This window comes from Phascolarctos cinereus, unplaced genomic scaffold, assembly GCF_003287225.1.
Source record: "Phascolarctos cinereus isolate Bilbo 61053 unplaced genomic scaffold, phaCin_HiC Scaffold_5;HRSCAF=322, whole genome shotgun sequence".
Classification (NCBI taxonomy): domain Eukaryota; kingdom Metazoa; phylum Chordata; class Mammalia; order Diprotodontia; family Phascolarctidae; genus Phascolarctos; species Phascolarctos cinereus.
This window is the reverse complement of record NW_027555958.1, coordinates 420,397,159-420,420,788: the sequence shown is the minus strand read 5'-3', so window position 1 is coordinate 420,420,788 and position 23,630 is coordinate 420,397,159. Positions and strand designations below refer to the sequence as shown.

General features: G+C 42.8%; 1 protein-coding gene across 3 annotated transcripts in view; it reads right to left on the bottom strand.

Moving 5' to 3' along the window:
* GPR161 (G protein-coupled receptor 161) overlaps positions 1-23,630 on the bottom strand; it is a 55,783-nt gene that overhangs the window by 10,853 nt on the left and 21,300 nt on the right. For 2 of the 3 annotated variants that reach the window (XM_020974693.2, XM_020974694.2), the window contains 3 exons: positions 20,750-21,167; positions 12,784-13,508; positions 4,962-5,066 (listed from right to left, as the gene is read on the bottom strand). In XM_020974693.2, coding sequence (XP_020830352.1) covers positions 4,962-5,066; positions 12,784-13,508; positions 20,750-21,132 — 1,213 coding nt within the window. In that variant the 5' untranslated portion in view covers positions 21,133-21,167. Of the gene's footprint in view, positions 1-4,961; positions 5,067-12,783; positions 13,509-16,467; positions 17,450-20,749; positions 21,168-23,630 lie in introns of those variants that run through there. The other variant, XM_078156509.1, reaches the window with a different exon arrangement.

The window sequence follows — 23,630 nt, the reverse complement described above, 5'->3', positions numbered from 1 at the left end:
GCCCACAGGATATGATTCCTTCTCCTGAGGCAAGATACTCTCTCCATAGAGGCACAATACTATGTCAGAGTTAGTGGTTTTACAAGCACTGTATCTCTGCAGATTGTACTCATTTAAGGTCCCTATCTTTCATGACAGAATCTCTCTTCTCCCTCTCCAGCCTCTTGGAGAATGTTCTTCGGTGGGATGCCCCCTATCATTGAATTCCCCCTTTACTTTACCCTATTTCAGTCCTTCCCTTTGCACTTTTCCTACTGTTCAGACCACAAATTCTGCTTTCACCATTTTTATTTGTTCCCTGAACCATTCAGGAACATCCTGCTGTGGTCCCATGTTCTCTTGGTCCTGTGTCTCATCAGGTGTTGATTCATTTTCCTTTGACTTGCAATATTTTCAAAGACATTTGGACTAGTTTAGATTTCCTGAAGGTCATCTTTCTGTTATTAATAGTCTCTCTCCTGATTTATCTGCTTGTGCTCAAAGTGTCTGAGTCCTTTTCCTACTGAGATCTTGGGTAATTTCAGTCTTCCCCCCTCATATCCTTCTATTGCGCACTCTGGACACCTTCACCTTGGATAGCAGGTCTCCTGAGTGCTACCCCTCAAAGCTGTGTCAGTCTCCTCCCAGAAGTTAGATAATATACTTTTCACAGCCTCAGGCTATGCCTCAAGTCAACAAGCATTTATTGAATGCTTTCTAGTGACTTCAGGGAGGGCTAGAATTAGTCCCAGCTGGATGCCAGTCTCCTTTCCTTCAAGCCTGGTTAGGTCCCACATACAGGGGGCAGGGTACCCCACCTAGTTCCCTGAGTTATTTTGTTCTTTGGTTAAGCACTGCTAGAGACAGCATGTTGTCATCCTAGGCAGAGGGTGCTTTCCTGTATGTACTATGACTTCCTCCAAATGGTAGGGGATTGAGGGTGGGGTGAGGTGGCAAGGAAGGAAGAGACCACAGTTCTGTTGCTGGATGTCACAGAATGGTGGAGTGAAGGTAGGAGCAGGGGATATATGCTGGCAAAGACTGCAGCAGCAACAAGGGAATTATTGAGTCCATGTTACATTGGTTGCGAGGTGGGTAAATAGAGTGCCAGGCCTGGAGCCGGGAAGACTCGAGTTCAAATCCAGCTTCAGACACTTACTAGCTGTGTGATCTTGCACAAGCATTTAACCCTGTTTGCCTCAATTTCTTCATCTGTAAAATGAGATGGAGAAGGAAATGGCAAATCACTCTAGTATCTTTACCAAGAAAGCCCAGAATGGGGTCATGACTGAAATGACTGAACCAGAACAACCAGATCAGGAGCCTTTGGGTCCCTCTATATAGTCCAGCCAGGTAGTCAGGGCAGAGAGGGGAGTGGTTGCTAAGTGAATGCTGTTTGTTCAGGAGGCTGTTACCTCAGGGTTCTTACTGTGTTGGCCTATGGAGATCTAATTACTTTAACTCTTATTATTATTTTGGAGAGTTTTAAGAAATCATGAGGATTGGAGAAAATGTCTAGTCCTCCTTTTTGTATGTCATAGCCATGATGTCATCAGCCTTGATGAAGCCATGCTCAATCTTTGGGATCACTGTTTCATGTTCTAAATGTTCACTAATCATCATCTTCAATAGTACATTCTAGAATTCTGACAAGAATCCAGCTTAAGCTCATTGGCCTATAGTTTGCAGATTTCTAAATTACTCCTTTATTCCCCTGACCATCTGCACCCAAATGTTCTCTCCACCATGGCAGTCTCCTCCCCCTTCCCCCCCCATCTATCCTGTTTGTTTGAATAAGGTAGGTATACTCATCCAGAACCATATTCCAGTCATGGGTCTTATCCCACCATGTCTCAGCGATGCCTTTTAAGATCAAATTTGCCACCTTGTATTTGAATGTCTAATTCACTTTGTTGTTGCCTAAACTTTGCTCATATGTACATACATATCTGTTCCTTGTTTGGATTTTATTTTCTGTGAGCTTCTAAGTATCTGGATAATAATTCTTTTTTCCCTATCCTTGTAGCTATTTTCTGTGGCATCTAGCATGGTGAAGGTAACAAATAGTGTCTTCCCTACCCCCTTCCTGTTCAGAGATTTTTCAGCTAAAAGTCCTTTTAATGAACTTTACAAGACTCCAGGTAAATACATTCTTACCATCCGTGGCTCAGAACCTGACATTTCTATATTTTCAGCTATGGTCTATCCAAATCCAAAACTCAAAAACCATCTTAACCTTTACTGCCCTAATCTGCTTTTCTCTTCTATATCCCTTGCCTTTTATGGGCAATGATGAAAACACCACATGCATCCCTGGGACCTTCAGTCTCTTGACTCAGAACTTCATGACCTTTGACAAAGTTCTCTAGATCCCTTCCGGTTGTATCACTGTCCGTACGTGAATCACTGGAAATGGGAGTAGCCACCAGTCTTAACTAGCCTTCGGAGGCTCTTTTATGTCTCTAATAAATAAAAGCAACAGACCTCTCTATTGTTGACATCAAGTCCATAGCTGCTGCTTCAGCTGCAGCAGAATTCTTCAGTAAGAAGCAAACAAGCATTCATTAAGTGCCTACCATGTACCAGGCACTTTGCTAAGCACCTTATGAATACTGTCTCACTTTGTCCTCACAATAACCCTGAAAAGTAGGTGCTCTTAATTATCCCCATTTCACAGTTGAGGAAACTGAGTCAGGCAGAGGCCAAGTGACTTGGCCAAGGGTCAAACTGCTAATATGTGTCTGAGGCCACATAGGAACTCAGGGTCTTCCTCATTCTAGGCCTGATTATGAACTATGGCACCACCTAGCTGCCTTTAGGCCATCAAGGAACAACCCCAATTTGTCTCTTCCTTTTCTGACCTTATCTCATCTGTTACTACCAATGTTACTACCAATCTGTTACTACTTATCATTCCTTATAGGATAAGCAAATACTTCATCCTCAGAGCATCCAGTTCCTTCTTCTTTAGAAAGAGCTTCAAATTGGTCCTCTTAGTGCCATAAATTCAAAGGTCCTTGTTCTTTTTCAATCAATAAACATTTATTAAGTACCTACTAGATTCCAGACACTGTGCTAAGCTCTTTCTTCTTCCTGTGAAAGTCTTCTACCATCAAACTCAGATCAAGATTGCTTTCTGCCTCTTCAAATACTTTTACTTCTTTATTTTCATATTAAATCTCCTCTTTCTTTTTTTGGAGGAGAATAATAAAAGTCTTGAGAGTCAATAGGGTATAGTAGATAGAGAATAAGTCTCAGAGTCAGGGATATCTGGGTTCAAGTCTCAGCTTCAGTGGGCTCCCAGAAAAAGATTCTGCCATCAGGGAGGGAACCACAAGGGAAGGAGTTTGCTTTTAAAAGCTTCTTTAGAAAGAATCAAAGGACAGAGACCTGCTTACAGAATTCAGTGCTAAAGGCAATAAATTCCGGTGGTTCCTACAACCCCTGGCATCCAATAAAAATCCAATAAAAACTTTCTTATATTAATATCGAATTATTAATTGGGTTAAGGTTTTCCCTTTCTATTTCTTCATTCAGAAATAAACCCCTATAGGCTATTCAGCCAGTTTCTGAAGGACTTTGCTGATAGATGAGATTGCCCAAATCCTGGGATACATGCTTTTCTATCTTGGGTGAGACCCCACCCAACTAGAAAACCTTACAAAGAGAATCTAATCTAGGTGAATTCCTGCCCATTGTATTCTACTCAGGCAGGCTTGTGCTGAGGTACATCCCTTTGTCTACACTGGGGGAAGGGAGGTGGTCTGGGTAGGGATGAGAAAGAGTAACATAATCAAAGTCATATTCCCTACTCCTCATTAGAATAGGTCCACCTCTCATTATAACATTCATTCTCTCTTTAAAATTTTTTAATATAGTATTTTATTTTCCCCTCAATTACATGTTAAAACAATTTTTCACATTTGTTAAAGTTTTAAGTTCCAAATTCTATCATTCTGTCATTAATGGTTGATTTCCCCCATTGGGAACACCCCCTCTTCCAAGGGTATATAATTGTTGATCAGCCTCCATGATTCATCTTTCGTTTATGAGAGATAGCCAAATTACCATCATTTTACTAATTATCTGCTAGCCATAATTAATAAAACTGATTATTAATTACCCAGAAATTAGGTCTCTTGAACTTTTTCTACATTACCCCTTCCCCTGCCCTCTGCCCAGTTTGGTATTTAATGCTCTTCATAAACAGATCCCAACTTACCTTTCCAGCCTCTTTAACGTAACCCTTGGAGGCACTTTCCAGTTCAGCCATACCAGCCTTCTTGCCATTCCTCCCACGTGATATTTTATCTCCTGCCTCCATGACTTTGCACTGGTTGGGATGTGCTCCTGCCTCACCTCTTCCTCTTGTAATCTCTGGTTTCCTTCAAGACTGAGCTTGAGTGCTGCTTTCAGCTTTGGCCTTTCCTGATCTCCCCAGGAGCTAGTTTATTCCCTACCCCTAGGAAGCACCACATATTGTATCTATACCTATGTATGTATGTTCTTTCCCTCATTAGAATGTAAGCTCCTTGAGGACAGGGGCTGTTTCCCTTTTGTCTGCATCCCCGGTGCCTGGTGAACAGTTCCTGAATGTTAAGCATGGACTGATACTATCCAAAGTCACAGATCAGGAATGATTACACTAATAATCACGTTGCCACCTCACCAACATAGAGCACTTCACAACAACAACCCATGCTCTCACCTCTTTCTAACCTCAAGGTTAAACAACAGGCAGTGGAAATAAGAATTATTATCATTTGTAAAAGATGAAATACAGAAAAGTCATGCAACTTGCCTGAGGTTATATAGCAAATGAGCCAGAGACAGGGTTAGAAACCCCATCTCCTGTCTTCCAAGTCCTATGGCACACACATGCTCCCTCACCCCCTAACCCCGTCACTCCCTCCCAGGCAACCTTCACTCCTTTCTGCTTTTACCATGCCGATGGATGTTTCTGCAGACTCAGAATGGGTTACCTGAATCCTGAGAGCAGCTGAAGCCAGTGTCCCCGGTGCTGCTGCTGTGCCCCAGAGGCTGTCCTCCTGCCATGAGGGCGGTAAGGTGTGGAGACAGTCCTAGGTCTGTAAGACAAAAGGCAGCATTTGTGGATGGGACCAGTTCAAGGCTGGATAGAGACAGAACTTTCTAAGTCCCCCTGCCCATTCAGAAATCCTCATACTTCCTCTTCCACACCACCCTCTGCCCCCTGCTTTGTCCACACTGGCCTCATACGAAAATATGTTCTTAGCACCTGGAAAAAGATTAGATAGATTTATTCAGAGTTAACTGTAAATTAGTATAACAACTCATTGCTCCTACTCCTGGCCTTTGCATTTTTAACGGACAAAATGTATTCCCCAAAGGAATAAATAAAACTTTCTGGAAATTAATGATGATGATAGCTAACATTTACATAGTACTTTAAGGTTTGCAAAGCATGTTATATACGTGTATATATGTGTGTACACACACATTCTCATTTGATCCTCACAAACACCCCGATGAGGGTGCTATTATTTTACCCATTTTACAGATGAGGAAACCAAAACTCAAAGAGATTAAATGACTTGTCCAGAGGCTCACAGCTAGTACGTGTCTCAAATCAAATCCAGATCTGGTGAATACTAGGCTCTCTAGTTGTGTTTTTTCTACTAACATAACAGACTCCAAGAATTAACAGGCAAGTGGAGAAACAAAATTTGGCGACAGCCATCATACACTTAGGCAATAATCTAGTTTACCTTTTTTTTTTTGGCGGGGTGGGGGAGGCAATCAGGGTTAAGTGAATTGCCCCGGGTCACATAGCTAGTAAGTGTCTGAGGCCAGATTTGTACTCAGGTCCTTCTGACTCCAGAGCAGGTGCTCTATCCAATGTACCACCTAGCTGCCCCCTCCACCTCTCTCTCTCTCTCTCTCTCTCTCTCTCTCTCTCTCTCTCTCTCTCTCTCTCTCTCTTTTTTTAACTTTTTCGGCAATTGGGTTTAAGTGACTTGCCCAGGGTCACACAGCTAGTAAGTGTTATGTGTCTGAGGCTAGATTTGTACTCAGGTCCTCCTGACTCCAGAGCAGGTGCGCTATTCACTGTGCCACCTAGCTGCCCTCTTTTTTTTTTTAAGTATTATTGATGTCTTTTTTTTTTCATCATAATTACTTCTGAAAATACCTCCCCACTCCAAGCCCCAAACCGAACCCCACACATCAGTTATACAAACACAAACCCTATGGACACAGTGACCCAATGATGGATATAACATTCTACTCTCATAGTTCCCCACCTCTCTGTACCAGGAGGAAAGTGGTTTCATTAGCTCTTCTATGGAACCGGGATTTTTTAATTACTCAGACTTCAACTTTTGGACCTGACTTTTTAAGATCAGTCCTAAGACAAAAGATTCTATACTAATGTTTCCATGTTTCCTATGATGGCATCTGGTAATATAATGCATGCCTTCCCCTCTTACCCCAGGCAAAAGAGGTCATTATTGTTTATGGGTAGGCTGGGGTTGGGGGGAAGGCACTCCAGGCCAGCATCTCAGTAAGTAGATTTTGTACAGTTTCTATCCCAATGAGTTCTGCAGTCCCCCTTGTGCTTCTGATTAAGGCATTTATATACCAGGCTGAGCTAGGACAGAGGATGAAGGCCAGAGAAAAAGCTAAGCATCCTTCCTTTGCTCATCCTTGTCCAGACCCTTTAGCACCCAGAGGTAACTGGATTCCAACGGTGCAGTCCAGGGAGGAGGGAGGGAGATGGCTGGCTCACCATCCTTGCAAATAAGATGGCGAGAACCACAGTTAGTTCTGGAACACTCGCCGAGGGATTGTGGTAAGAGCTAAGAACAAGCCTGACTCTCCCACCAGTGTATGAGCCTGACCGCAAGCTGGAAAACTGTTTCAGTCAGTTCAGATTTGTGGAGCTCTTGCATTTCACTTTCATCTGGCACATCCTCCTGAATCAAGCAATTTTCCCCCAACGCTGGTGCCCTTTTCACAGAGAGGACAACAAAGGCATTCAGAGTTCAGGCAACCAAGGGCCAGGAGGCTCGTGGTATGTGGAAGAACATGCTGCCTGGAAGAAGGATTCATGCCAATTAGAAGCTTCCTGAAGAACTCAGTAACAAACTTTGAATGAAAACTCACCCTGTTGATGGAATCAAAAAACTGAAGTTGCAAGTATTTGAAAAAAAAATTTAAAGTGGGGCTGGCTAGTGGCAAAATTGTAAAGTAGGTGAACTAGAAACTTAAAATATCCCTGTTGTGCAGCTAGAATCTTTGGGAAAACCTGAGCTTTACTCTTTCTTCATTTAAGGATGTGACTGTTTGTATATAAGCCAATGGATCAGGAGAGAAAAAACGAAGGAGTCATCTGCAGGCCCAGCTGAAAGCCATAGCTATTTAACGATTAAATACCACCCTCAACATGTTTATACAACCCCTGGCATCCTGAAGGCAGCCAGACAGCTCCAGGCAATTGTGAAATTCAATTTCTGCTTAGGATCACAAAGCAGTTTTTAGAATGGTGTACAATTCTGGTTTGTTTGCTTTTTAAAAAATTTCTTGGATTGAAACTTTCCAGAAGAAACATTTTCAATAAAAATTTAGTGCAGTCAACTCTCAGTTATCTGTACCAATACAGGATGGGAAATGAGAAATGGGAGAGCAGCACACATAATCCACAGCAGCAGGGATCTCAAAATATCACTTCTATCTCAAATGGAAATGCATTATTTGACTTTCTTTTGAGAAATATGTTTCATTCCTAATTCTATTATTTTGTTCTGCATAGAAGTGACTCTGGATTCTAGAAAGTTATTCTGTCAGAAGACAAGCCAAACAACTGTGGAATGTGGGCCAACAGCAATGGCCTAAGTGTCATCTGTCTGTCAGATTCTCTCTCTCTCTGTCTCTATCTCCTTCTCATCTGAGGCCAATTTTGCTGGGTTTTTAGAAGCTCATCAAGCAAAAGGCTGGCCATCAAATATTTCATTTTTTTAGCTGCACTAACTTACTAAGGTAGAAGGGTTGCAATCTGCATTGGTGAGCAGAGTATCCAAAATTGCAAAATCTCAGTTGGAAGGGACTTCGGAGAAAATCAGAGAATCATACATGTAGAACTGGAAGAGACCTAAGAGGTCATTTAGTCCAACCTCCTTTTTCTAGCTGAGGAACCAGAGAACAAGGTGAATCCATTTTCCCAAGATCACAGGGGCAGATAGTATGTGAGAGGCAGAATTTGAATCCACATCCTCTGACTCCAAAGCTAGTGATCATTCTGCTCCATTACGCTAGTCTGACCCATACCTGTATCCTTTCTTTGTTTAAAGACCTGCAGTGAAGGAGAACCCACTAAATCCCAAGACAATCCATGGCACTCCTGCGCAGCTCTCTGGCAACACTCCCTTGCATCAAGTCTAAATATGCCCCTTTATAACACTTTCCCTATTGCTTTGGGTTCTGTCCTTTGAGGACCAACATAACAGGCTCTTTCCCTTTTCCACATGGTGGCTACAATTTCTTGCCTAGGTCTTTCTCCAGCCATACATAATCAGTTCCTTCAACCAATGTTCATATGACATGATCTCCAGGCCATTCCCCATTCTCTGTACCTTCCTCTGGGTGGTCATCCTCTAGCTCCTCAATGTCCCCACTAAAATGTGGCACCTAAACTGCAAAGAGAACTCCAGAAATGGTCAGCCAGTCTCTCTAATAACAAGACCCAAACCTCAGGAACAATGATATACCCTTCTCCACTCCACTTCAGTTATTCACCAGCATGGTTACAGCTTAGATCTCACTATCTGACTGAACTGGATCACTCCCAAGATTCAGAAATTCAAGTACTTCTATTGTAGTTTCTTATCCTTTCCCCTTCCCTCTTCCTTAACCTGCTCTCTGACTTCATCATAACCTCCAGTTCCTTGACCATTTCCTATTCTCCCAGATCACCATGTCTAATTTTGCCACGTTTGCCTTATAAATAGGCTCTGCGTGACCTTCACCATCAGATTTTCCTGCTCCTACTCCCAGACGGTTGAGGCAGGCATAAAGTCTTCAGAATGGAGAAGTTATAAACTCTAGCTGATTTCACCTATTAAAGTTGTATGCTAGACAACCTCAACTGTAAGATAATCCTTCCCTTTCTCCTTCACTTCTTTTCTCATTCCCCTCACGAGTAGTTCAAACCATTTCTTCCCGTCCTCTGTCCCAATTCCTTCTCAGCCCTCTACATGATTAAGCAGCCTGCTTCAGAGAAAACTGAGGTTATCCAACAGGAATTTCCTTCACTCCCCTCCTCCTTTTCTTAAATTCTCTTATCATTATTCTGTTTTCCTTTCCCCTCCAGTCACGAAAGAGACACCCCAATTACTCAACAAGGCTCACCTCTCTGTGCCTTTGGCCCTAATCCCTCCACCTCCCCCAGGGTCTTGTTGCAGCAGTTAACCCACTCATGCATCTTCATCATTTCCTCACCACTGGCTCTCTCCCATCTGCTTACAACATACTCTGATCTCCCCAGTTCAAAAAGAGATTTCTTCGAAATCCTATGCCCTCTCTCTACTCTTCCCTGCTCAATTATTTTTAAAAATTGTTGACTCTCATTGCCTCCAATTCTTTCTCTTCTCTTTTCAGCCTATCTCTCTGTCTCTCTCCTCCATCCCTTTGCAATCTGGGTTGTATCAGTTTGGACAGAACTTTGTATGATGAATATAGTTTTGAATGTAGATGATGAATGAAGTTTTGCTTCATGGGCAGAATAAGCTAGTCTAGGTCTATTTTAGTCATAGAAGAGATCACTTTTCTGCTTCATTTTGGAGAAGTATTCATAAAACATTGCTCAGGTAGCAACCACACAACCAAAGCCACATTTTCTTAATGTGACCCAGGAGTGTATCCCCTACCTGACATATCTGTTTAACCAGATTCTACTGCATTCCAAAAGAACAAGGCAACTTTCTATTTTAAATGCAATTCAGGATTGGGGGTGAGGGGAGGATGGTAGGGAATAAGTCAAAAAGAATAGGAGATGGTTAAATTTTAAAATCTAAGTCTTTGGATGTAAGTTAGTTTTTTATTGTCTTAAGAAGAGTGAAAATGGTATGGTGAATAAAATGTTGAACCTGGAGTAAGGAAGACCTGGATTCAGTCTCACACATGATATTTACGTGTGTGTGTGTGTGTGTGTGTGTGTATGTGTGTGTGTGTGAGAGAGAGAGAGAGAGAGAGAGAGAGAGAGAGAGAGAGAGAGAGAGAGAGAGAGAGAGAGTGTGTGAATGGGAAAGCCTCTCTGAGCATTAGTTTCCTCATCTCTAAAATAGAGACAGTATCTTGGGTACCTGCCGCACAGGGCTGTTAAAAGGATCCCACCCCTAGAATGTAAAAGAACTAAAGCTAAGATGACAAGATTTAGGACAAGCCTAAAATACATGCTGAACAGGACAGTGTTTTTTGACCTTTTTTGGTGTCACAGACCCCGTTGGAAGTCTGCTGAAGTCTAGGCACCCTTTAGTCAAGTCATGGTTTGATGCCTACATTCCTCATTGAAGGAAATGTTTTTCAATTTCATTTAATGGCTAGTGATGTAATTTTTCCCCCACCGAAGTTCACAGACTCCCTGAAATCTAGCATCAGCCCTAGGTAAATCAAATTAAATTTCTCCTCCTAATTTCATAGTAGCATAGATTCTCTGAGTTAAAAGGGCCTTTTGAGAAGTAATCTAGTCCAACTACTTGTCCAAAATATAAATCCTCTTTGGTAGCCTTTTCAAATTAATATAGCACATCTTCATTTAGTCATTTTCTCCTAAGAGACAAAGAACGGAATATTGATAGGGAGGGGGAAAGCAATTCTGCCTTGTGAACTGTGGCTGGGAATAGGACGGTCACGTGGCCCATGCACAGAATAACAAAAAATCCCTGGCACCCCCAGGGAAGTACGCTCTTAGTTATGGTCCTGCACTGCCAGGACCCTAGGAATTTCAGGGTAGGAGCAGAAGCTCAGAAAGATGAAGAAAGTAAGAAGGCCAGCTCTCCATCACCCAAGAAAATGCATCTTTTTCTTTTCCCGCAACCCTGGCCCGTGAAAGAGCATCTTACTGAAAGGCCACTTTTGGCATGAAGGCACTGGACCACCAACCCCAGGAGGTGTAAAATGACCGCAACTCTCTTCAGTTACTCTCCACTAAGATGAAATGTAGCGATGATTAAGTGCAAAACCCTTGCTCGATTAAAAAAAAAACTCTACAACTACCGGCTAGAAAGCAATTCAAGTGAAAAACAAAACAAAATCTTAAAAAACACCTCTGGGTTTAGTAGACTGAAAGCTCAGTAAGAGTCAGCAGTGTGGTATGGCAGCCAAGAAATCTGATCTATTGACTATGGAAAAGAGTGTCTAGAGCGAGGGGGACGACAGTACTGCTGTACCGGGCCTGGGTCAGCCCACGTGTAGGGTACCACGTTCAGCTGTGGGCACCACATTTAAAAAAGGCCCTAGCACGCCTGATGTAGGCCACTGGAGAGTGACTAGAATAGTGAAGAGACTTGAGATCATGTCACGATATCCAGATTTACAGAACTAGAGATGTTTTAGCATGAATGATACGGGGAGTGGGCATTAAGCCATTCTCAAATATTTGAAAAGCTAGCACATGGAAGAGAGATTAGAATCATTCTACTCTGCTCTGGAAGGAACAACGAGGACTGATGGATGGATGATACATGGAGTGAGCTTTAAGTTCAACAGAAGGAAATACCTCCCGACAATCAAAACTTCTCCAAAATGGAATGCATCACAATGAGATGCAGTGAATTCCCTCTCACTGAAGGCCTTGAAGCTAAGGCTAGATGACTTCCCACCAAGGATGAGGTAGAGAGCTTTCTTGTTATGGAAATGGGTTGGCACAGATGCCTGGAATACATAAGTACTTAATAAATGATGACTGATTGACTGACCGATTGATTTTTGACATCCCTTCTAATCTTGCAATTCTATTATTAGAGACACAGGCACTGAAGATGAACAATGATGAATGTTTAACGGATGTGATAAAGACTACTCCAATCTGTATAGCACTTTCCAGCTTAGAAAGCATTTTCCTCACAATACTACATTATTATCTCCATTTTACAGGTGAGGATCAGAGATTTTTAAGTGCCTTTCCAGGGCCACAAAGGTAGTAAATCTCGCCTTAGTTAAAGATTGTCGTTCTTTCCCCTACACTACACCACACTGGCCGGAGCCACTCCTTAACGCATTCTGAGTGTTTCCATTCTAGCCTCCCCCGGCATAATTTCTAATACAGATTTAGTGATATTTAGCTATAGTTGCCTACATGGAATAGCAGCCACTGTAGCAGCCAGGAGAATTAACGCTCAAAAAATCCCAAACCCACACTTACTGTCTATTTTGATGGTGTTGTTCAGTGGTTTCAATCATGTCCGACTCTTTGTGAGCCCATTTGGAGTTTTCTTGACAAAGACACTGGAGTGGTCTGCCACTTCCTTCTCCAGCTCATTTTATAGATGAGGAAACAGGCCAATAGAGTCACACAGCTAGTAAGTGTCTGAGGCCCGATTTGAATTCAGAAAGATGAGTCTTCTTGACTCTAGGCCCAGCATTCTATCCATTGTGCCACCTAGCTAGCCCTTGCTAACTATGGTCACAATCAATTAAGATAAGTTGGCCACCTATATTACTTCTATGTCCCCATTCCCTAAAACATGTGACCTGGGTCTTTGGATGAGTAATGTCAGTAAAAGAATCAAAGAGTACATTTATAGCTCTGCGATAGGCATTCATATATACCTGTAATCCTGTTGGAGATGCTAAACAGCCTGGAAGTTCTTGGTCGCTGAACAAACGGCTCTCGGTAATACCGGTCTCCAAAGCACATGCCTAATAATTCTTTGCGCACTGTCTTGTTCCAAAGTCCGTAGATGAGAGGGTGGCAGATGGCACTGGTGAAGGATAACCACGTGGCTAACGTCTCCAAGGCAGGAGACACACTGTTCTTGCCCCAGAGGGCTTCGGACGTGATGACGACCATGTAGGGGCCCCATGTGACAACGAATGCACCAATCACTACCAAGATGGTGATGAGCGCTTTGCACTGGTTGGCAGAGTAGACCACACCTTGGAAAGTGTTCCTCCTACTGCCTGAAGAGGAGGTGGAGGTGTTCGAGTTTTTTCTCCCATTTCTCTGGGCATCCTCCTCCACGATGACCACCGTACCACAGTGGACCTTGCGGGCCTTCACCCTGGCTACACGGAAGATGAAGCCATAGCAAACCACCATGACCACAAAGGGCAACAGGGCACACCAGATTTGCCAAAAGGCCGTGTAGCCAACCTCCCGGTGCCAGGCAGCTACACACATCCATTTGAACTCATCAAACTCCACAGATGACCAGCCAAACAAGGGAGGGAGGCAGCCAATGAGGGAGTGGAGCCAGATGTAGATTAGGGCAAGCACAGCCCGGTTCCCGGTGATCTTCATGGGGTACACCATGGGATAAAGGACAGCATAGTAGCTGGCAAAAGAGATGTGGGGAGAGAAAGTCAGAAATGAAAGAGAACATGTGATGGCAAACGGCACTGGGTATATTCTAGGGAGAGTTAAAGAATTTAAATGATGAGATGATTCCTATCAGCAAACAGCACCCTGCCAGTGCTGATGCCAGGCAAGGTCTATATACCAATGTAAAGCTATACTTGTAGCTAATAAATAATTGTAAGATGGCAAAAAACAATACTTTTAAAATAATTAATAATTATTTTATAATTATTATATATAATTATATAGTATATAATATATATTATATACAAAATGTATTATATACAATATAATTATACTTAATAATTAAATTAATGGTTAATTAATAAAATTTAATAATTTGCAATGTTATTTTAAGGAAAACACTTTTAAAACCTTAAAAGCACTTAGAAATGTTCACTAAAAATAATAATATCCTGATCTCCCCAACAGCTGGTGCTCTCTCCAAAATTACCTTGTATTCAATTACTTTGTATATATATTTATTCACTTTATGCTATGTATGTTTATATTGTTGTTTATCCTTCATTTTCAAAGAGGACAAATGACATCACGAGGTGATGTCTTGACTTGTTCATGAATTGGATTTAAGTAAGGCAGAGCTGCGCAAAGTTGTCAGCCTCACTCTCTCTCCCAGAGTCATCAAAGTCCAGGGGCAAGGCAGAAGTCAGAGTGACTGGTGAGGACCCAGGATGCAGTGGCTGACCTTGACATCTTAGGTGTCTGACCAAGCTCTAAGCATTCCACAGCACCTGCTTCAGCCATCTTCATGGCCATTGGAACAAACTTCCACTGGGAAAAGTCTTCACATGCTTTGGATGGACATCTCCCTAACTCACCAGCAGGTTTGAGGCCTCAGTTACTCTCAACCTGGTTTAGCCCATCTATGGTTTTACCAGGGTGTGACCGCTGCATATGCTATAGATTCTTGAAGCCATAGGGGGTGTGTGTGTGTGTGTGTGTGTGTGTGTGTGTGTATACATATATGTATATATATACACACACATACACACACATATACACACACATATATAAATATATATGTGTGTGTGTATGTATATTATATATATATATACACATACATACATACATATATATATACATACACACATATAAATATATACACATATATTTATATATGTACTAGTCTTTTCCCTTACAACATAAGCTTCTTACAAGCAGGGATTGTTTTATTCATTGTCCTTGTATATCCAGTCCCCAGCACAGTGCCTGGCACACAGTAGGTGCTTAATAAATACTTGCTGTTTAATTGACATTATGGATAAATCTTGAAAATGTATTATATGCGAGAAAATGACATTTATGGGTTTTGAAGTCTTCAGAAGCTTAACGTTCGTGACATATCAGCAGTCGCCCTGACAAGAACCTCTATTTTATTATTATCACAATAATAAAAACAATGAGATGTAACTCAGCTCTAGGAACCTCAAGATAAACATTGTACGGTACATTGGACAAGCTCTGGAAAATACCATCATCCTCTGCATAACCAGATATGTCATCCCAATTTATTTTGTTGTTTTGGTTAACGCTATTTTTAGTAACAATGTCATCTGTCAACCTGTGGAATGAGACTCTGAAAAACATTTTCCGTGGGCACTGGTCCCAAGAGCATTCATTTCTAAGCTATTTTAGCCTTAGGACTGTGTTATTTTATTTCCAGTGAAACTTTTCAAGTGCCTAATTCATCTTCCCCTGTTAGCAACTGTCTTAGCAATTACTTCTTCCATTCCTGTTGGTTCAGACACTGACATTGAAAGGGCTAATCTCTTCTAAATAGCTAGTTTCACTCCCATTAGCCTATGCATTCTTTATGTTCTCCTGGTTATGTTCACAAGGTTCCTCCATATGGTTTACACTGACTGTAGTGACCAAGTCAATTCAGTCAAACCAATTGGTCTAATTTCTTTTACTAAACTGCTTGTTTGGCTAAACTAATTAAACTAACTGGCCAGTTCTTTCAGCATTTTGCAGACATCCCAGCTGTCCCCTCTCTTGATTTATTCTCAAATAATCTCTTTCTGGGGCAGCTAGGGGGCACAGTGGATAAAGTACCAGGCCTGCAGTCAGAAAGACTCCTCTTCCTAAGTTCAAATCCAGCCTCAGACACTTATTAGCTGTGTGCCTCATACATTATTTGCCTCAGTTTCCTCATCTATAAAACGAGCTGGAAAAGGAAATGGTAAACCACTCCAGTATCTTTGACAAGAAAAACCCAAAAAGGGTCATGGAGATCTCAATAGGACTGAAAAACAATTCAGTTGGGGCAGCTAGGTGGCGCAGTGGATAGAGCACTGGCCCTAGTGTCAGAAGGACCTGAGTTCAAATCTGCTCTCAGACCAGACACTTGATACATGGTAGCTGTGTGATACTAAGCAAGTCATTTAATCCCAATTGCCCTGCCGAAATAACCAAAACACAAAAAAACTCAACAACAACAAAAACTCAGCAATAACAATCTCTTTCTAACCTGTTTGCTGTTTTGCTTTTCTCTCCTCTTCTATTCACCTCTCCTCATCTTCCTACTGTCACTTCCTCTACCTGTTTGTGTTTATGTGTGTCTCTCTCAAGTCATATATTTATGTTTTCAACATAAATATAATTTCCAAAAGATCAAGAAAAATTGATTTCCCTACAACTTCAGGGGTAGGGAATGGGGAGAAATTTGTTTAAACGTTCTATACATTAAGACCATGTTTACTTGTCAGCCTAACTAACGGTCATCGTTAGTGATTTCCCATTCAATTTTTTTTAGGTACGTGAATGGTTAATGACATAAAACAAAATCCTTCATTAGAATAACTGAAATAACCAAGGTGACTGTGCCAGTCCAGATATTTTAATCATAAGCATCTGGCCAATGCACTTTATGAAATTATCTTTTAAAAAGTAAAAAGAAAACCACTCCAGCCTACCTTTACAGTTATATTTCACATTATAAGCCTTTCATTACTCTTGTAGTTCAGTCCTTCAGTTGTGTCCAACTCTTCATGACTTCATGGACTATAACATGCCAGTACTGTTCATGGGGTTTTCTTGGCAAAAATACTGGGGTGGTTTGCCATTTCCCTCTCCGGTGGAGTAAAGAAAACAGTTTAAGTGAGTTGTGCAGGGTCACAAAGCCAGTAAGTGTCTGAGGCTGGATTTGAACTCAGGTCTTCCTGACTCCAAGTCCAGCATTCTGCACTATGGCGCCATCTAGCTGCCTCCATTAGTTACATTCCAGCAAAACTGGATAATTCTTCCATCTCTTTGTCTTTCTGTATCCTTCTGCCTCTCTGTTTTTGCCCAATTCCATGCAAGCTTCCTAGAATAAGTTCCCTTAAATTGTAAGCAGATATGTTGAAATTCCTCCCTTCCTTTGAGGTATAGCACAGTTGCCACCTCCTCTAAGATGACTTCTTTGATGAGTCGCAGCTGAGAACGGTCTCCCTTTGAGAATTTTACTAAAGCACTCTGCCTCAATCTCTTATTTTCCCTTATCACAGCTCATCCTTACGTTTGCAGTTGCAAGCTTCAACCTACTGCGCTATCAGCTCCCTACTGTGCCATTTTTTTTCATATTGGCATCTCTTGCCCTAATGCAGGTGCCTTTCACGTAAGTAGGTACTTAGTAAAAGTTTGATAAAATAAATGAATTAGAGCTGAAATGAAACCACCCCTTTGGGCTGTTGTCCAAATACAATCAAGCAATGGTAATGCCTCCATTCTTGCTGTCTGTCTTCTGTGGTAAGGCAGCTGGTCTAGGAGGTAGGAGTCTTTTAGCTGTAGTCATGTCTTTGTCCCCTGGAGACCCCAGCAAACTTCTAAGGATCCAGGTGAATTTTAGCTTGAGCCCTATGCCTGAAGTACGAGGAGGAAAGTTGTGCTTGGGTGGGATTGTGGAGATGTATTCACCTGAATGTAATTAAACAAACATTTATTAAACTCTTACTCTGAGCAGTAGCTTTGTGCAAAGGGTTAGATCTGAATCTCAGAAGTCAGTTTAAGGCCTTCTTGGTGTGTAAGCTGGGGGTTATCAATCAACAAGCACTTATTTATATTAATAATTAATGTCAATGTAAAAATAGTAATAATATTATTCTTAATAATTTACTATGTTTCAGACACACTGCTGAAATTCTAGAGTTAAAAGAAATGTAAAAACAATCTCTGCCCTCAGGGAGCTTACATTCTGATGGGAGAGACAACTGTAAAAAATAATAGGTCCACAGGTAAAAAGAAGGCAATCTTAGCAGGGAAGGCCACTTCCTGGGAGTACTGAGAAAGGTCTCCCATGGAAAGCAACACTTAAACTGAGTCTTAAAGGAAACCAGGAATTCTGAGATTTGGAATTGAGCAGGAAGAGAATTCCAAGCACAGGGGACAGCCAAGCAAGACATGGAGACGGGTGACAGAGGGTGGTGTGTGAGGAACCAAGTAAGCCGATGTAGCTGCATCGTAGAATACTGCTTGGGGAATAAAGTGTAAAAAGAGCGAAAAGGTGGAAAGTGGTCGCGTTACAAAGAGCTTTAGATGCCAGACTGAAGGCTTTATATTTGATCCTGGCAATAATGGGGATTTGCTGGAATTTATTGAGGTGGGGCAGTGGGATGCATAGACCTACACTTTAGGAAAATCACTTTGGCACTGGAATGCAGAGACCTGCTTATTTAAAAACTCGCTTTGTTTGAGACAATAAGCTCAAACAAGTGACGTGCAATCTTTGAAAGCTGTAGTTACTGAACACCTAACGAGGTGCTCTTGTGTGCCATGTTAGAGGCACTCAGTAAGCAGACACACACAATTCCTTCTCTCAAAGTATTAACCAGCTCTATTTTGTAAACCTCGGGAACACCTGGCACTCAGGAGACAATGGCTAAAAAGTTAACTGAAAATGATGAGCATGATGATCACTCTAGAAGCTCCAAAAGTAGCTATTCATCCAATAATCAACATTCATTTAGCACCTACTATGTTCAGAGCCCAAAGCTAGGTGCTTAGGGAGTTGCTGTTCAGTCGTTTTCAAAAGTGTCTGACTCTTTATGATTCCATTTGGGGTTTTCTTGGCAAAGATACTGGGATGGTTTGCCATTTCCTTCTCCAGCTCATTTTACAGTTGAGGAAACTGAGGCAAACAGAGTGAAATGACTTGCCACACAGAGTCACACTGCTAGTAAGTGTCCAAGGCCAGATTTGAACTCAGGAAGAAGAGTCTTCCTGACTCTAGGCCTGGCACTCTATCCACCTAACTATCCTGCAGAGGGCATATAAAGTTTAGATAAAACTCATTCCCTGCTTTCACGCAGTTTACACTCTTGGTGGAACCTAAGTTTCCCAATAGAGAATAAGCTCCTTGAGGGCAATGATAGTTTTTCCTTTTTTCTTTCTAATCCAGTGTCTAGCATAGTTCCTTGAACACAGAGGGTGCTTAAATATTGTTGGATTGGATCACAGGGGGACAAGACAATAACACTGATATATGTACAATACACAACACTACAGGATAAGTTCATGAGGGTGCTTGTGTCAAATTCAAATAGAAAGGGATCCCTGTGGGCTGTGTATTAACTTAGAAAACACAAATTAACATTATCCACGCTGCATTGCATATTGTATTTATTTTGTTAAATATTTCCTAATTACAATTAATCTGGTTCGGGCTGAACTAGTCTGCAGTTGAGAGCTAGGGGAGGACCAACAGAGAAGTCCTTGTGAAGTGTTGTCCAATACAGCTGTCATTCACCATGTATGGTCAAGTGATGCTCAGGAGGGGAAGCTATGAGGGAGCACAGAGGAGGCAAGAGGGCCCCAGTGGCATCAGCCTTTCCTGGTTCCCATGCCAGCGCAGGTGGACTTTTCATGACTCCAGAGGCAGCATCTACTGCCTCACCTCAGGTTTAAGGCATCACCTGCCTAGAACGGTCTTACCAGCAGTACTGCTTGCTTTCCCAGTCTAAACCCTAATCAAAGTAAACATGGGGAACTCTACCAGCAAAATCCTATTGGACATCCCTGGCCTCTTAAATGAGCGAATGGACTCAGGAAATAGGAAATGCATTGACAAAACCCACCAGGCTTATACAACAGGCACTGTGGTGAGAGGGTATTTGGGTTACAAATGACAGTTGCTGGATACTAAGAGAGTTGATATCATTATATAGTTTACTGATATTCAGGTAGAGTGACTAAGGCTCAGTGGCATCCCATCATCGTAAAGCCAAGGTAGGGAATCACTCAGTTTTAAAATTATTAAAATCTTTCTCCATCATCCCTTACCCTCATTCCCCTTTTGGTATATTATCCCCCTGCCCTTGAACCCTAGCACCCCATTCCACTTAATCAAAACTCATTAAAGTCAAGAAACACATTTTATTGACTTTGATGTCTCCCTAACATAGGCTTCTATTGACAGAAATTACTTAATAAATGTGTTTGGAATCAATTTTATCTAGATCCTTTAGCCACCTTTATCTTCTAAAAGGGAAAGAGCGGTTCTTTCCAATTTGGAGCCTGGGTTTTTTCCTCTAGCTCATGGGTCCTTTACTTTTGTTGTGTTAGGGACCTCTTTGGCATAGATTTTTGGTGAAGTCTATAGATTCCTCAGAATAATGTTTTTAAATGTTTAAATAATGTTTTTTGATAAAATATACAGGATTTTAAAAAGGAACCCATTATACTGACACATAGTTACCAAAATATTTTTTGAAACTAGTCCAGGGGCAGCTAGGTGGTGCAGCGGATAGAGCGCCGGCCCTGGAGTCAGGAGGACCTGAGTTCAAATCCAGCCTCAGACACATAACACTTACTAGCTGTGTGACCCTGGGCAAGTCACTTAACCCCATTGTGTCACCCAAAAAAGAAGAACTAGTTCACAGCTGCCAGGTTAAGAACCCTTGTTTTCAGCTTCTATTAGAAATAAAGTAACATCGGGGAGACAGGCTGATGGAAAGAGCAGTGTCTGGGAACCGGGCCACCTAGAAATTGCCCCAAACTAGTTATGGGACCTTGAGCCTCTTCATCGGCAAAAGGAGAACTGGACCGGCTTCCCTTGTAGTTAGATAATAACTACTCGGTAAGCGTTTACCACGCGCCAGGCACTGTGCGAAGCACCAGGGATACAGGAGAGGCAAAAACATGGCTCCTGTTCTGAAGGAGCTCATGTTCCAGCTCTCAGCTTGTAACGATTCTATGATTACAAACACGGGGTGAACTTACCGGTCAATGGCAATGACGCCCAGGGTGAGCATGCTGGCAGAGCTGATCAGCAGGTACAGCAGCGCAGAGAAGTGGCACCAGACCACCCCAAACATCCATTCCCGCCGGATGGAGCTTGTTGCTACAAATGGCAGCACCAGCACAGACAGCAAGAAGTTTGACAGGGTCAGGCTGAAGACAAACTTGTTACTGAGTGTCAGGAGATAGGACTTCTTGTACAGGGTGAATACTATCACCGAGTTACCCAGGCAGACGAAGACGGCGATGACGACGATGGCGACAGACTCCGCGACGGCGACCGCCCCGTCATCTCCCTCCGGGCCTGGGAGGGCGGCGAGCTCCTTCCCTTGACTGAGAGAGGAGTTGATGCTCATGGTCAGCATGCCACGCGGCAGAGCAGGCAGGACATGTTGGATGGCTGGAATACCAAAGGGATGATGGGAGGGGAGAGCGCAGCAGGTGGGGGGAAGGGGGGAAAGGGGGAGGAAGAGAGGGAACAGAGTGTGAGATGAAGAGGGAGAGAGGAGAGAGAGAGGGGAAAAAAAAGAGGGTGGGGAGATGGGAAAAGAAAAAGTGTGTGTGTGTGTGTGTGTGTGTGAAAGAGACAAAGAGAGAGAGAGAAGGAAGAGGAGGAGGAGAAGAGGGAGGGAGGGAGAGAAGAGAGAGGAAGGAAAGAGGGTGGGAGATGGGAAAAGAAAAAGTTGTGTGGTGTTGTGGTGTGTGTGTGTGTGTGTGAGAAAGAGAGAGAGACAGAGAGAGAGACAGAGAGAGAGAGAGAGAGAAGGAAGAGGAGGAGAAGGAAGAGGGAGGAAGGGAGAGAAGAGAGAGGAAGGAAAGAGGGTGGGGAGATGGGAAAAGAAAAAGTGTGTGTATGTGAAAGAGACAAAGAGAGAGAGAGAGAAGGAAGAGGAGGAGGAGGGAGGAAGAGAGAGAGGAAAGAGGGGGGAGATGGGAAAAGAAAAAGTGTGTGTATGTGAAAGAGACAAAGAGAGAGAGAGAGAAGGAAGAGGAGGAGGAGGGAGGGAGGGAGAGAAGAGAGAGGAAGGAAAGAGGGTGGGGAGATGGGAAAAGAAAAAGTGTGTGTGTGTGTATGTGTGTGTGTGAGAAAGAGAGAGAGACAGAGAGAGAGAGAGAGAAGGAAGAGAGGAGAAAAGAGGAGGAAGGAAGAGAAGAGAGAGGAAGGAAAGAGGTGGGGAGATGGGAAAAGAAAAAGTGTGTGTGTGTATGTGTGTGTGTGTGAGAAAGAGAGAGAGACAGAGAGAGAGAGAGAGAGAGAAGAAGAGGAGGAGAAGGAAGAGGGAGGAAGGAAGAGAAGAGAGAGGAAGGAAAGAGGGTGGGGAGATGGGAAAAGAAAAAGTGTGTGTATGTGAAAGAGACAAAGAGAGAGAGAGAGAAGGAAGAGGAGGAGGAGGGAGGGAGGGAGAGAAGAGAGAGGAAGGAAAGAGGGTGGGGAGATGGGAAAAGAAAAAGAGTGTGTGTGTGTGTGTGTGTGTGTGTGTGTGTGTGTGTGTGTGTGAAAGAGAGAAAGAGAGACAGAGAGAGAGAGAAGGAAGAGGAGGAGGAGGAAGAGGGAGGGAGAGAAGAGAGAGGAAGGAAAGAGGGTGGGGAGATGGGAAAAGAAAAAAAAGTGTGTGTGTGGTGTGTGTGTGTGTGTGTGAAAGAGAGAAAGAGAGACAGAGAGAGAGAGAAGGAAGAGGAGGAGGAGGAAGAGGGAGGGAGAGAAGAGAGAGGAAGGAAAGAGGGTGGGGAGATGGGAAAAGAAAAAGAAAGTGTGTGTGTGTGTGTGTGTGTGTGTGTGTGTGAAAGAGAGAAAGAGAGACAGAGAGAGAGAAGGAAGAGGAGGAGGAGGAAGAGGGAGGGAGAGAAGAGAGAGGAAGGAAAGAGGGTGGGGAGATGGGAAAAGAAAAAGAAAGTGTGTGTGTGTGTGTGTGTGTGTGTGTGTGTGTGTGAAAGAGAGAAAGAGAGACAGAGAGAGAGAGAAGGAAGAGGAGGAGGAGGAAGAGGGAGGGAGGGAGAGAAGAGAGAGGAAGGAAAGAGGGTGGGGAGATGGGAAAAGAAAAAGACAGAGTGTGTGTGTGTTGTGTGTGTGAGAAAGAGAGAAAGAGAGAGAGACAGAGAGAGAGAGAGAGAGAGAAGGAAGAGGAGGAGAAGGAAGAGGGAGGAAGGGAGAGAAGAGAGAGGAAGGAAAGAGGGTGGGGAGATGGGAAAAGAAAAAGTGTGTGTATGTGAAAGAGACAAAGAGAGAGAGAGAGAAGGAAGAGGAGGAGGAGGGAGGGAGGGAGAGAAGAGAGAGGAAGGAAAGAGGGTGGGGAGATGGGAAAAGAAAAAGTGTGTGTGTGTGTGTGTGTGTGTGTGTGAGAAAGAGAGAGAGACAGAGAGAGAGAGAAGGAAGAGGAGGAGAAGGGAGGGAGGGAGAGAAGAGAGAGAGAGAAAAGAAGGAGAAAAAGAGGAGGGAAAGCAAATGAACACATTGGATAATGGACTCTCAGAGCTGTGATACTCCAGAGATCGTCTAATCTAATCTCCCACACAATGTGTCTTGCTCAAAAAAAGGCAGTTCTTTGCTCCCAAACCCAGAGGTCTATATTCCAGTTTCTCTAGAGTTTTTCCCCCAAGGGACCCAAAGCCAGTCTAATCCAGGAATAGGACATCCCAGTAGAAAAGGGCACTAGCCTTAGAGTCAGAGATTAAATATTTGCACTCAGTCATGTCACTGGTGTCCAAGGCCTCTAGCTCTCCTTCCTTACTAGCCTACAGAAGTACCAAGAGAGATAAAGGGAATGAAGTCTGAAATTTGATCAAGTTCTTGAGGGAAGATTCAATATAAATATTATTAGCACCAACTAACTTCCATAGACCCTTTGTCAGAGAGGGTGGGGTC